Source organism: Sycon ciliatum, chromosome 5 (genome assembly GCF_964019385.1).
Source record: "Sycon ciliatum chromosome 5, ocSycCili1.1, whole genome shotgun sequence".
NCBI lineage: Eukaryota > Metazoa > Porifera > Calcarea > Leucosolenida > Sycettidae > Sycon > Sycon ciliatum.
Genome location: NC_088647.1, coordinates 13,386,434 through 13,400,988, shown reverse-complemented (window position 1 = coordinate 13,400,988; position 14,555 = coordinate 13,386,434). Strand labels below are relative to the sequence as shown.

At 47.1% G+C, this 14,555-nt stretch overlaps 1 protein-coding gene across 1 annotated transcript; it reads left to right on the top strand.

Moving 5' to 3' along the window:
• Positions 1-5,766: 5,766 nt before the first annotated feature.
• Positions 5,767-8,475, top strand: LOC135817682 (uncharacterized). The gene has a single exon (XM_065330911.1). It carries the CDS (start codon positions 5,976-5,978, stop codon positions 7,575-7,577), a length of 1,602 nt encoding a protein of 533 aa, XP_065186983.1. The 5' UTR covers positions 5,767-5,975; the 3' UTR covers positions 7,578-8,475.
• Positions 8,476-14,555: the final 6,080 nt, after the last annotated feature.

Sequence of the window (14,555 nt, the reverse complement as noted above, 5' to 3'; positions counted from 1 at the left end):
AGCATTTGTTGACGACGATACGTTTGTCATCCGTGACAATATTCCAAAGTACTTCTCCACACTGTCATCCTCAAAGCCGCAATTCCTTGCCCTATCCAATGCAGAGCCATTGTATTGGTATCCCAGAGCAAGCGCGACGTCGCCATTCATGGCCGTAGGTGCAACGGCGGCTGGGCTTGTCTACAGCAAAGGGCTCATGGACGATATACGTGGGGACCACCAGAAAATATTTGGTCGACCGGATATTTATAAACATTGCCGGCGTGCCAAGTATGGTGATGATGTGGCAATTGGTTTGCTTGCTCGTGTGGACTACAACCTTAGTGTACTTGCTCGACCTGACCTGCGAGGTTATCATTGGCACAAAATGAAATCCCCAGTTGAGATAAAGCCACTGACCATTCACACCGAGCAGCAGTTTGCTCCTGGACACATATCAGACTTGTCTGCGCTCACCGCCAAGTACTATCCCGGCGAGAAAGGCCATTAGTCGAAGTGGCTGGCTGTAAGTTCAGCATACCAGTTATTCTGCCCACCAGCTGTGCCTGTTCTTTTTCGAATCTCCTGTTGCCGTGGAAATCACTGATGAACAATCTTTGGCATTGTGCTACAAGTTTGGAAATTTCGGGATGCATTCGTTCCTATGGCAGCAACTGCACATCAGTCACAGAAGCGCGCCGATTATGTTTGAAGGCGAGCCCATCTCTGTCTTTATACTCACCGTGCGACTGCGGACATCAACATGCACTGGATTTGCTCAAGCCATCTCGGGTGTGCTGCCAGTGCTGCACCAGATCCACAAGCCAGCCAGTAACAGTACAGGGCCAGCACTCTCATCACACTTGCAGGCATGCTGCCATTAGTTACTGGTACTTGGAGTATTTCCACAGGGAAGGAGCTGATTGCCGTGTCGATCTCTGTTCTTCTAGCTTCACGAATCACACCCTCAATACTTGATATCAGGTTCCTCTCATGATCTTCATTGATGGCAATACGGACGGATGGAGGGAAGATTTATGAAGTTGCTGCCTGCCGCACAAAATCTAGTAAGTTATGCTAAGAATTATAACATGCGATTGGTGCTGTTCAATCTCATCGATGTATCGCGTACTACCTGCGGTGCCACTTTATTTGTTTCCGAAATAATTACCAGTATGTGTTTTACAATTTTTCCATTTTCTTCCTCTTTTTCTGTCAAATCCTGTCAAGTTTGCACTGCTGGATTTAGGAATTTTGCCCAATATTAAATTTTTTATTCTTCAACCTTTTCGACCAGATTTTTGGCAATTCGGTTCTCAAGATATTATGTTTCTACGTGAAACACGTGTTTTCACGGTAGGCTGCCACTAAAAGAGTTGAGCTACAGGCCCGAAGAAAAGGTCTGTTCAGCTTCCGACAGTTCCGAGTATGTACAAGCTCCTGAGTGAAGGAAAGTTTGATTTGAATTTGGATCCGCCTGTCCTCTTCGTAGCAAACTACATTGTATGTGATCAACTCTGTCACGCCAGATCTCATTAACAGAGACTATTGGTCATCTGTTTTTGACCCTCCCTGACCTCGGTTTTCGGTTTCCGTTGATTTTGCGAGCATTGCCTACATTTACTTCGAGCCAGGGCTGGCAACGTCACATTGTCAAATTGATCTCTGTTTTTTTTTTAATGGATTCATTTACTACCGTAGTAGTAATTTTGTCCTTGTTTGAAAATACATAAGTGCTGTAATAGCAATTGTGAATGGTTCTTCAGATATTTGATGAACATCAGTTGATGCTAAAGTTTGACCTGCCAATGGCCTTTGGTTAACATGGTTTGCTAAAACGAGACCTTTTGTCACGGAAGGGGTCCTCATTTTTCAAAATCCTTTATGTAGTAGGATTTGGACCAGGGAGTCCTAAATTAGGCTAAACGGGCTTTTACGACTCCCTGATTTGGACCAGGGAATCGTAAAATACCACCTACCGTAAAATACCATTTTTACGACTCCCTGATTTGGACTTCTGAAATTCTTTTGACGAGTTTTGTGGCATGCACCATTTTGGCTGTGAGATCTCACGTTCGAAATCAGGGAGTCATATACGTACAAGCAAGAGTACATACCGGTAACCAGTTGTTATGACTTATGACTTTATGTACTCTTGGTACAGTGTACAAGCAAGAGTTTCTTGGTACAAGATTACCGGTATACTCTTGCCGTCTTTTTTTATTATTATTATTCATGATGAAATGACCCAAAGGCAATCTCTTGGTACAAGCAAGAGTTTATCTACTTTTGAGTTTTGTTAGTCTACAAGCAAGAGTATAATTATAACCCCCCCCCCCCCCCCCCCCAGGGGGGTTATATACTCTTGCTACAAGTTGTAGCAAGAGTCCATACTGTATAATGTCTAGGCTAATAATGTCACAGTCAGTGCTGAATTCACTGGCCTGGGCAGCCATGCACCATACCAGGGAGGTATTGTACTACAGTCAACTTCCTTCGCTTATAACGACACTCGGCAGGGCATCAAAAAGTGTCCTTATTCGCGAAGTGTGGTTATACCCGAAGTCTCATTATGTATTACACTTGGATGGAACTTTGCTCTGGGCATGTCGTTATTCGCGAATTGTCGTTATATCCGCAGTCGTTATTAGCCAAGTTGACTGTACTCCCTGCACCATACCAAGACTAAAAGTACATACACCGATGTATGTACTCTTGACCATACCAGTCTTTCAAGGATCTACTATACTGTACGACGTCGTGTAGTGGGGAAGGCGATTCTTCACGTCATCAGCGCAGACATCCAGGAAGCTGCTGGCGGTTTGCAGCTGTGTGCCGGGCAGGATTTCGGTATTGAGGCCGCAATACACGCTATGCATGATGTGTACGATCAGGAGGACACCCAGGGCATCATCATGGCTGATGCAACTAATGCGTTCAACAACATCAATCGCGCCTGCCTACGGAATGTGCAGCACCTATGCCCCTCGTTTGCCACGGTTGTAATCAACACCTACCGTCAGCCCAGCAATCTGTACGTGGATGGTGAATGTATTCATTCCAATGAGGGCACAACACAGGGCGACCCCACTGCGATGCCGTTATATGCGATCGGCGTAGTCCCTCTCATCCGGGAGATCGTAACACCGGCGCCTGCCAGCTATGGTATGCGGACGATTCGTCCGCAGGTGGCCGACTCGTTCCTCTCCGAACCTGGTGGGACAAACTGCACGACAGAGGGCCTGATTTCGGATACTTCCTCAACCCAGCAAAGTCCGTGCTCGTGGTGAAGCCTGACGACTATGATGAAGCTGTCCAGCTGTTCGAAGGCACAGGCATCCACATCACCGCCACAGGCAACCGCTACCTGGGTTCAGCCATAGGCACACCTGCGTTTGTCGAAGACTACATACACGGTAAAGCCCAGGACTGGTGTGGGCAGGTCGAATCACTGACATCAACCGCCCTGCCTCAGCCACAAGCAGCCTATTCTGCTTTCACCCGAGGCCTCTCCAGCCGCTGGTCTTTCCTCTGCCGGGTACTCGAAAGTGCGTCTGCTGGCCTTGCTTCACTGGAGCGGGTCATTGCCACGAAGCTCCTCCCAGCTCTCACAGGCCAGAAAATCAGCTCTGAGCTCCGCACCCTTTTCTCCTTCCCCTGCCGGAATGGTGGTCTAGGAATATTGGATCCCACCTCTCTGTCGGCCCAGTGACCAATCCTCGTGTGCCATCACTGCTCCTATGGTTGCCAACATCCTCACCCAGAGTTTCAACCTGGGAGACTCTTTGGCAGAGGTCGCCAGCCTGAAGACCTCTAATCGCAAGGATGTGAAGGCAGCTGCCACGGAAGCCCTTCGGCAATTCACCGCCCGAGCCTCCTCTGCCCTCCAGCACTCCATCAACCTTGGCAGTGAGGCGGGTGCGTCCAGCTGGCTCACCGTGTCGCCCCCTCAGTCGGCATGGGTTCAGCTTGTTGAAGTGTGAATTTCGCGATGGTCTGGCATTGCGGTATGGCTGGCACCCGGCACGGCTCCCTTCTACTTGTGTCTGTGGTGCCACCTTCTCTGTTGAGCATGCTCTTTCTTGCCCCACCGGTGGTTTCCCGACGCTTCGCCACAATGAGGTACGGGACATCATCGCTGGCCAACTGAAGAAGGTGGCACACAGCGTAGAAGTAGAGCCTCATCTGAGTCATCTCCAACCCCTCACCGGCGAGCTTTTCCGCTACCGGACGGCGTCCACCGAGGATCAGGCCCGTCTGGATGTGGCGGCGAGTGGCGTGTGGGGAGGACGGTTTGAATGCGTTTATCTTGATGTACGGGTGTTTAAAATCCATTCGCTCCTTCGAACCGTTCCTCTTCTCTCGCTGCTCGCTACCAGAGCAATGAGCGCAAGAAGCGTCGTAGGTATGGTCCGGCAGAGAGTGCAAGAAGTTGAGCGAGCCTCCTTAGTGTCGTATTCTCAGCCACAGGTGGAGCCGGTCGAGCTGCTTCCGCTCTTCTCAAGCGAATTGCTGCTCTGTCTGCAGAGAAAACCGGAGAGCCATACGCAATGGTGATGGCGTTGCTGCGTTGTCGTCTTGGTTTTGGTCTTCTGCGTGCCAGTGTTGCCTGCCTTCGCGGTGCCCGGCGGATGCGCCGCGTCAATGATCAGTCTGCTGTCCTCGCCGCAAACGCGGAGGCAGCTTGAGTTAACTTTCTTTGCAACTCCTGCAGTTTTTAAGTGCAGAGTATCATTGTTATCTTGTGTGTGTGTGTGTGTGTGTATGCGTGTGTCAACAGCTTTGATAAAGTTATTGTGTTTCAGTAACCCTCTTGTTTTCTCATCACTGATTTAAAAAAGAATTCACGGTTTGCGTGAGACTCGGCTGGAAACCGAGTTTTCCGCATCCGTAGGAACGCCACCACCCTTCAAGGATCAAGGCGCAGATGCAGCTCCTAAAAGCGGTGGGAGCTGAGTAAATCAGCTCACCAGAAAGTGGTCAAAGACCGAAAATCCCATCCATGTTCTCTGATCCTAGATCCTATACTGTACGTCATGTATGATTCATCGGCACGTAATCAGATCATGTACTGATGATGTAGTGCAGACTGCAGAGTCTGCAGACCCCGATATGCGATCTACATGATTGTTTTTTTGATTTTTTGAGCCAAGGCCAATAAGGGAGCATCTCATAAGTTCGCATTTATTTTGCAAACGTAACGCATTTCGAATAGACTTTACCCCCCTACCTCCCCCCTCTATTCGAAAGTCTTATCGCACATTTTCTGTGTTTATCTACTGTATACTACATGTACAGTATACGTCCATGCCCCATGCTATGGTATGCTTATGTACATGATTGTACATGTACATGTACATGGATATGGATATGAATGTTTTGCTAGAGCGGTCGTGAATGGCATACAGTAGTACCGCATTTACTGAGTACAACTACAATCAATGACATGTACACGCACATAAACATAGTTCCTCCACAACAACTGTACTGCTGTAAACGCTGGCCAGGTACATGTACACGGTTTGATCAGGCTGGTGTGACATTTGACACCTCTGAGTAGCCTGCATGCATGCAGTGCAAGGGTTAGCTGATCTGCAAACACAGGTAGATCTCCACCTAAACACACTCATTTGCTGCAGGGATCTAGCATGGTAGCAGATTGCACAGTTCCAGAAAATGTGCGAACAGTCATTTTTCTATTCGAAAAGGGCGCTACCCCCCTACCCCCGTTTCGAAATGCGTTACGTTTAGAAACAAAATGCGAACTTATGAGATGCTCCCTAACACGATATACATTTCTTTGTTTTGAATGAGCCATTCTCAGTTCTTTCTAGATGTTTCTCCCATTGCATTGGCATTGGTGACTCAGCTGCGCTGAGATACTAGATAGTCCAACTCCAGATGTTACAAACCTCGTTCTTTTTGAGTCACTTTACTCTCGTCGCTGTTCTTTTAGCTCTGTTTCGTGGCTTTATTGGCTTTGTGCTGACTGAGAAATGGCGGAAGGAAATGACGTGAAACTGTACGTGTATGACCTATCGCAAGGACTAGCGTCTCAGCTATCATTGCCACTGCTAGGCAAGAAGATCGATGGCATCTGGCACACTGGAGTTGTTGTATACGGGACGGAGTACTTTTTCGGTAGTATGGGCGTGTGTGACTGCCCACCGGGTGGCACCATCATGGGTCAACCACATCAGATTTTGAACCTTGGCTCAACATATATCCCCAAAGAACTGTTCCAGGAATTCCTTGTCGAGGTCGGCAGCAGTACATTCCAAGGCATCAAGTACCACCTACTAGAACACAACTGTAATAACTTCTCAAATGAAGTTTGCCAGTTCTTAGTCGGCAGAACTATACCAGCTCACATCACAGGCCTGCCGGCTGAAGTTCTCGCGACGCCGTTTGGAGCAGTCATTCGACCCTTTCTTGAGAGTATGTCCGTCCAACCCTCTGCTGGAGCTGGTCTTGAGCAGAGCGCTGGTGCTGCAGAGCCGTATGTTGCACCAACATCAAGTGGGAGCAGCGCACCTGCGTCGCGCCCGCAAGCCACTTCATCCGAATCAAGTTCGCCGGATGCTACATCGAGAACGAGGCATTCTGCCGCTTCATCTCGGGCGTTGAGTGCTGTAACAGGAGGGAAGCATGAAATGTACTCCTGGACGGCACCTCTTGTTCTGTTTGAATCTGAACAGTATCAGCCACCATCGTCTCGACAGAACAATGGTCAATTCAATTCTGCTCGTCAGGCAGCAGACTTTTGTCCTCGATTTGTCATGCCACCCAGTTTGGAGGACTCCTTGTTCTTGGGCACTATGTCAGACCATCTATCTGGTAATTCACCACCTGAAGCTCTGGACTGTGTTCGTTCCTTGCAGGAGATGATGAACGGTTACGTAAGAGAGTGGCTTCGAAAAGCAAGAGTTTATGGCCTTGATGTTAAGGATGATGAACTGCCACATAGGCTGTTGAGCTCGATCCCATCCAGTGATGCTGGATGTTTGGATTCGGTAGCACTTCTCTCGTTCTCCCTGACTACAGCGATGGGCGAGCTTGACCAGCAGCATGGCAAGTTGGCACAGCTCGTGTTGCAGTTCCTAAGCTCCACATGGCCGAAGTGGAAATCAACCGAGTTCAGGGACATGCGCGTGTCGGTGCTGTATCTTCTGGCATGGCTGTCGACTCACAGCCTGTGGCTGGGTCACATGCTGATGGAGACAGAATGGGAGTCCAGCACAGGGAAGAAGGTCAGTAATGCTCAGCTGGTGCTATCCATACTTGTGGATGGCTTGCTGGATGAGCACCCAACTGCCCAACAGCTTGCATTGCGCTGTATCAACAATGTGTGCCTGCGCATCACAAGTGAGTCAGCTGCGCTGGAGTATGGCGCTGCTCTGCTCGAGTTCCTGCTGGAGCCTCGCCGAGACCTCAGCGAGGTCGCGTTCTTGGCCATGCTGCGGTGTCTAGCTGTCAACGAGGAGGAGCTGAGTGCTATCATGTCAATGACTCGCATCCCGGAGGAGACGTATGCGATTATTACGAGTCCTGAACTTAAGGAAGTTGTGAGATATGTGCGAGACCTTTTTGCAGAGTAATAACTGGATCATCTGGTATACTCTGCAACGTAGTAAGTTCAGAATTGATCATCAATTAGCCTAGTACAGTATTGTCCGAACAGTGCTGACTGACTGTGGGATTGTGCTGGCCAAGTGCCACCTCTAGACTGGGCTTTCTTTGGCTTGCTGTATAGTGTGTGTGTGTGTGTGTGTGTGTGTGTGTGTGTGTGTGTGTGTGTGTGTGTGTGTGTGTGTGTGCGTGCGTGCATGCATGCACGTGTGTGCGTGTGTGTGTCTGTGTGTGTATGTGTTTGTATGCATGATGTCTCTAGTGTAGTGTACCGTGTTGTATATGCAGCTGGTATGCCTTATGATCAACACCGATGAACACTGTGTAGCCATATTGCATGTTCCCTTTTAGTGCTTTCACCCAAGATTGCTTCTTCCAAGCTGGTTGTGTTTCTCAACACAAATATAGCCGGTGAAAATGCGGATGTGCGAACTTTACTTTATTCGAAAATGCTGTGTAGTTTGTCACCCAGACTCCTTGGCATGATTATTAAAAAAAATTTCAATAAATACTTGAGTTTCATAGGTTTCACATTAATTTTGAAAGTTTCATGAAATTTATACATGTATGCACACTCTGTGTTCAAGTAAAAGTAGTGTGTTTTGGTCTTTTGGATACTCCATTTTGTTGTTCTTTGCAAAAAAATTCTCATGCTGCTGTGTATTGAATACTAAATTAACATATGAGCACAAGAAGTTTTTTAGTAAATTAACATACATCTATATCAGCACTTCAACGTGCATTGTCACTGCAAGAAAATTTCCACACCTAACAATTTTAGTGCCCTCCAAGAAACTGCATGTATGTGCTACTATTTTCATTACTGGGCCAGCCTGGGGCATAGTTCCAAGTCATCACTAGTCTAAATAGTGCTGGTTTGTGTGTGTGTGTGTGTGTGTAAGTGTGTGTAAGTGTGTGTAAGTGTGTGTGTGTGTGTGTAAGTGTGTGTGTGTGTGCGTGTGTGTGCGCGCGCGCACGTGTGTGCGTATGTGTGGGTAGGTCAGAGACTCAACAGTAATGTTCAAGTCAGACATCAGTAGTACAATGCAGTATTCCCGACACTACTGGGTCAGTGTATCCTGTAGACCAGGGAGTATTTTTAGTACTCCCTGATGAGGCTTTAGATCCACCTGCATGGCTCAAACTGGTCAGCTGGGAGTTATTCGCAAACTCACTTGCAAACATAGTGCTTCGCTGTCCGGTATGCCCACGCCATGTACATACCCCCCTGCGTACTCCCCAACGCATTCACGCTGCACAACTTTTCACTACTTTCACTTTAGCTCATACATGTACAAGTACATCCTTCAAAGCGGTGAACCCCTTGATAGGCGACACGCCTGTGGGTCATCCTAATAAAGAGATTATAATTATTATTATCACTCTTCTATCGACCTCCACTAATTCTCGTGATCCTTGACTGGTCCTATATCAGATACTTATTACCCATATCGCCGCAATATCGACCGCTTATATCGACCGCTTGTATCGACCACTTAGGCATTGTAATCTTTCGACTTTGGAGGGACTTAGAATTTTTCTCTCCACTTCAAAAAGAAAAATTGAAAGAAAGAAGACAAAGGAAGAGAACAAGCAGGATTCGAACTCACAACAGTATGGATGGCACCCAGCCACTGTGCTGCAGATGCTGAACTCTGTTGTTCTTACAGTCTTGTACCCAAAATAGGCAACATCCTATGTACACTATAGTACAAATGCTATACTAAAATATCTCTAGTTTGTCTCTTTCCCTCAAACTAGTGAAGCTATACTAAAAAGGTTAGAATAGCTCCTAAAGGTTCAAATTTTGGGGTTATGGCAAAGGAATCATGATAAATAGGATATTGACCTCGACTTCGGTTTATATGGGAAATATAGGCCTCGTAAAAGACCTCGGCGGACCTCGGTCTTTTACTCGGCCTATATTTCCCATATAGACCTCGTCTTGGTCAATATCCTATACTTAATATATGAATATGACAGTCATAAGGACATCAACATGAGCAGGACTTGGTTGCAATACTAGTACTACTAGTCTGTTGGCAGTGTTGCTACACAAGCTACACTACTCACTAGTCACTACATGTTTTTCGATTTTGACAGCATGTTACAAGGCGAGGACGCGTAGTGCTCCTGACTACAAGTACAACCATAAACCGGTTGGCAGAGTCCCGGTCTTGCGACCATTTGAACCGTATTGGGAAAACCCAGGTTCGGTCTGCCAACCGGTTTATGGTTGTACGAGTAGTCAGGAGCACTACGCGTCCTCGCCTTGTAACCATGGTAACATGCTGTCAAAATCGAAAAACATGTTAAAGGGGAACTCCACGAAAAAATGAAAATTTGATAGCCTGTAGAGTTTCGGGCGCTGAGTCGAATGGTCTTGGTCCGAAGTCTCTACGAGAAAGCGTTCTTGAGATATTTCAATTTTAGCCACGCCCCATACCAATGTATGTGTGACGTCATTGTGGCAATGTGCGAAAATACTTGGATTTTGAATCTCACTTTCTTCAGGACGAAAGTCACTTCAGAAAGTAGTTTGCCAAGTCGCCTGAGCCGCTGCAATGCCAAATTGTTGTGTTGTTGATTGTGCCAGTATCACATCATCCTCCTGGGGTTAGTTTTCTCAAATTCCCAAAGGATGGAGACCTGGCAAAGCGCCGAGATGTTGCAATGCGTCGTGAAAATTTCAAGCCTATTTTCGCAGCACGAGCTATGTTTGCTCGCTGCATTTATGATCCAGAGGGACTTGAGAGCTGAGTTTTGACGAGTACGCCGTCCAGGAAAGCCCTCATCAGTGTACCAGTGCCCTCCGAACCGTGAGCCTCCAGCAAAGCGAACTCAACAAGCTGCAACTGAGAAAGCAGGGCGAGATACGTCCCATCAGGATCAGAAGAGTACAGCACCCCATCAACTCCGACTGCAGCTAGCTGATGAACGATATTACCCCAGTAACTTTGCGCATACCAGTACTCAAACTGTGCACATCTGTCATCAACTGGGACGCAAACAGACAGACCCCCAGCAAGTACGAAGGTTACAGAACTGTTTGCTTGCGATGTGCAGGCAGCATGCACGACGAACTGTCTCACCAATCCTGCCAAACTGAACCAGTGTAAGTTGATTGCGTGGATATGTCTCTATTTATAACAGCTACCCTACTTCTAGGCATGGTTGCATGAATACCATATCACTCAGAGCAGTTGTTAGAAGTCTGGACAGCCTTGGAATAGTGCAAGTAAAGTGAAACAAAAATATATTACACTCCGAGTTCCACGCTTGCGGGATCACCAGGCCAAAAAAATCTAATTTCGAACAAGGAATGGGTTCTGGTTGTATGCGAAAGAAAAGTAAGTGAAGACCTATTGTGCAAGGAATACAGTGGGAACTACACATATTATACACATGCACTCACACCATCACCCACATGCGCGCGCGTGCGTGTGCGTGCACACACACACAAACACAACAACACACACACACACATACGCACCCACATACTCAAACTCACTCGCACGCACGCTAGCCTAAGGATAGTACATATGCTGTAGTAGTGGTATACTTAGTGAAATGACTATGTGTACATCTAATGACGCCGCCACTCCACGCCAGAAGACAACAAACATCTGCTGCAACATTTTTGCTCCCGTCTCTTATGGGCAACACAGGGAATGAAACGAACAATGCAATTGAGAACAAGAGTCGTCCTGTACGGTGAAGTTTCCATTTTCTCATACAGCAGTATATTGTCTAAGCAAGTGTGTTTTCTCCACATTCTTTTTGCCATGCAGGTATATCACAGTGTCATGCCAAACTACATTCTCAAACGCATTCGTTTCTCAATTCTGGGGATGATTGGACACGCACATCTCGAAGCTCTTGACGACGTCAATGTCAACCGTCGCCACAGCACAACCAAAAAGACCGCGATAGGAAGGTATAAAGTCCAGTTCTCAAAGCATAAAGAAGACTGTGGCCAAATAGAAAATTATACGACAGAAAGAGCTATGAGTATGTTGACAAGCTCATGTGTGAGGTGGTAGCGGTTGCAAATGGCAACCTCCATGTTCCTGCCTTGGAGAAGCGTGTTTCCCTGCCAAATTCCAGGTGGAAGCCTCCTGAGAAGGCTGAGGTGGTGCAAGATTTGGATATCTTTGCCTGATGGTATTCACAACGCAGGCTGGAAGACGACAACGAACGTGCTTGCCCAATTTGCCGTGTACATAGTGTGTACTGCCTGTGTGCCGCATAGCGTAGAGATCTACACAAACACAGAATGTCATATGGAATGTGTATGATGAGTGCTTGTACACATACCACATTGCTGTACCGTAATAATTATTATAGTCAAATACTCATTTACTCTACATATGCGCTGTATTGCACCTACCGGTACCTACCTGCACTTTCAGTGCGCGCGCTATACTAATTTAGTGTCCACTGGTACAAAGATGGAGGGTCTTGTAGAATTTACCATAATTGCTGATTTCAAATTGAGTTCCAATGATCTGGGGGATGAATACTGATTAGGACGCGTTCGATTACTTACTAGTACAGAGATGTCTTGGTCAGAAAGTACAGATTTCTTACTCTCCTGCCAGAATTTGTGCATTATTTTGGTGTACGCTTTCTTGACCCCACGCTTGTACGTTGCATGCCATGGTATACTAGAAAACGAGTTTATTGACAAAGTCTATCGCTTGAGACGATAAAGTATGGGTTCGGGTGTGATCAAATGCACCCATGGTGCTCATAAACTGTGTGCAGTGCTCTCTTCACCAACAGAACACTACCTACCATACTTTGTAGATCTTGTACCAATCCAAGGGAAAATGACAAAGACAAATGTGAGTCATGCATGAAAACTTGTGATAGCACGGTCTATAGTACAGAACAACGTTGTTCGTGCTATGCCTGACAACAATAATTAGTTACACACAAAACATTACGCGCATCGATCCTCACAAGATAAGTCAAGACATACTCGGAGCAAAGAGAAATTTGTTTGTGTCATGCATGAAACTTGTGATAACTACCAGTACAATGTCTTTCTTGTGCGACGCCTACTGTAGTGCGCCTGACAACAATAAATTTCCCCCCAAAAAATAAGAATAAGTGTATCATGCTGATACGCGATCCTCACAAGACAAGTCAAGGCAAACTAATTGAGGCTTACCTACTGTCAGACTCTTCTGTCACTGGCATTGGCGGCTTCTGCATGTCGAGATAACCTCGAAGAGCAGTGATGAGCACAGCCTAATGCAAGGATACGATCTCGTAATCTGCGAGGTCCGCTACGCAAGAAACCTTGGGCCGTCTTGTCGACAGCGACGGCAGCATCCTACCAGCAAAATCATTCCCGCGGGCTGGGCATGGCTATACACTTTTGTCCACGCTCGCACCAGTCGGAGTCCCAAACGATTCGAGATTCTGGTGGCCAAGCTACTCGTCTTCTGTCGGACGCAGCTGCTGACGCATCTTCTTCCTCCACATTTGTTACACGCGATGGCAGCTCCTCAGCAGAGTATCTGGGCTCCCTGCCCCAACCATACGCGGCGGTGGGCTGTTGGTCGTCCTCACTGGCCTCAGCATCGCTGCCTTCATTGCTGGGGACAGAGGATTGTTCGGAATCGCCCATCTTCCCTTGAAATACCAACTAAAATTAGTGCTTGTAGACTGGCGAAGAGAAACGACTTTGCCACAATGACGTAGGCAGCCCGTGATGATGTAACCAAATGGCCGCATGACGTCAGGGCGCGGCCCCCGTTTTTGCAATTTCAAAGTGAAATATCTCAAGAACGCTTCGTCGTAGAGACTTCGGACCAAGACCATTCGACTCAGCGCCCGAAACTCTACAGGCTATCAAAGTTTCATTTTTTCGTGGAGTTCCCCTTTAACAAGCAAGGCTTCTGTATAGTCACTACATGTACTACCAAGAGTACATGGGGGTTATGTACTCTTGCTACTACTACTAGTAGTGAGTACTAGTACTACTAGTACTCAGTACTAGTAGTAGTAGGCACTTCAGTCACGTGACACGACCTGTCAAAAAGTGCTAACGCTGAATCGCGTACATGCGTGGCACCACGGAAAGGCGCATGCATAGATCGATCTGCTGTCTGTAGCTGCACGGAATCTGCGCAGGGCCTTCTCGTGTGGCGCAGCGTGTAGCTGAGGCCCTCAGCTTTCGTTTGAGCCCACATACGTCATGATGCGGCAATTTTTTGAACTCACGTACAGTTCGAGTAAAATCGGCAAGGATTTTTCGGGCATTTCACTTGATTGCACGCATTTGCCATGTAGCTCATCGTCTTCAGCGTCGTATTTCCTTTCGGAATCAGTTGTCCTCGTTTGTCCAACACTTTGCGCATTGCTGCGCAAGAAGAAATAATGCGAGGTGTTATTGAAAGCGAGCCGCGGCAGGCGTCCTCCCGGCAGTAGTCCTTGTTCGTCGGAGCCCATGCGCATGGCTGCGCAAGAAGAAAAATTAATATTGCCAGGTATTATTGGAGTCGCATCGGAGCAGTCGTCCTCTCCTGCAGGCAACGAGTAGGACAGTATATACTTCGGCGACTGGACCAAGAGAGCTGACATCAAAACGGCCTGCTTGGAACAAATCGTCAGCTGATCAGCAGGTGGCTTCCAGCGACCAAGAAAAGCATTGACGGTGATATAATACCAAGAATCCAGCACACACTCTATGCACAAAATCTCTCATGCTGGAGTTGCTGAAGTTTCAGTAGTCCCAAACATTTGCAAACGATGTTCTACATGTAATAGTTTGTCATTTCTTTCCGTCAAATACTCGGTAAAATTCTAGTTTGCTCCGTCTGTGGCTCATTGTTCTTCTGTACTCATCACCACGTCAGTACTGTACATGTAGCAACAATGTGTTCTGGCACTGAATTATTGTAGTTACTTTATCTTACCTCAAAGTCTCATCTTAT

Coding starts and splice junctions, on each gene's coding strand:
- LOC135817682 (XM_065330911.1), top strand. CDS start 5,976: ATGGCGGAAGGAAATGACGTGAAACTGTACGTGTATGACCTATCGCAA.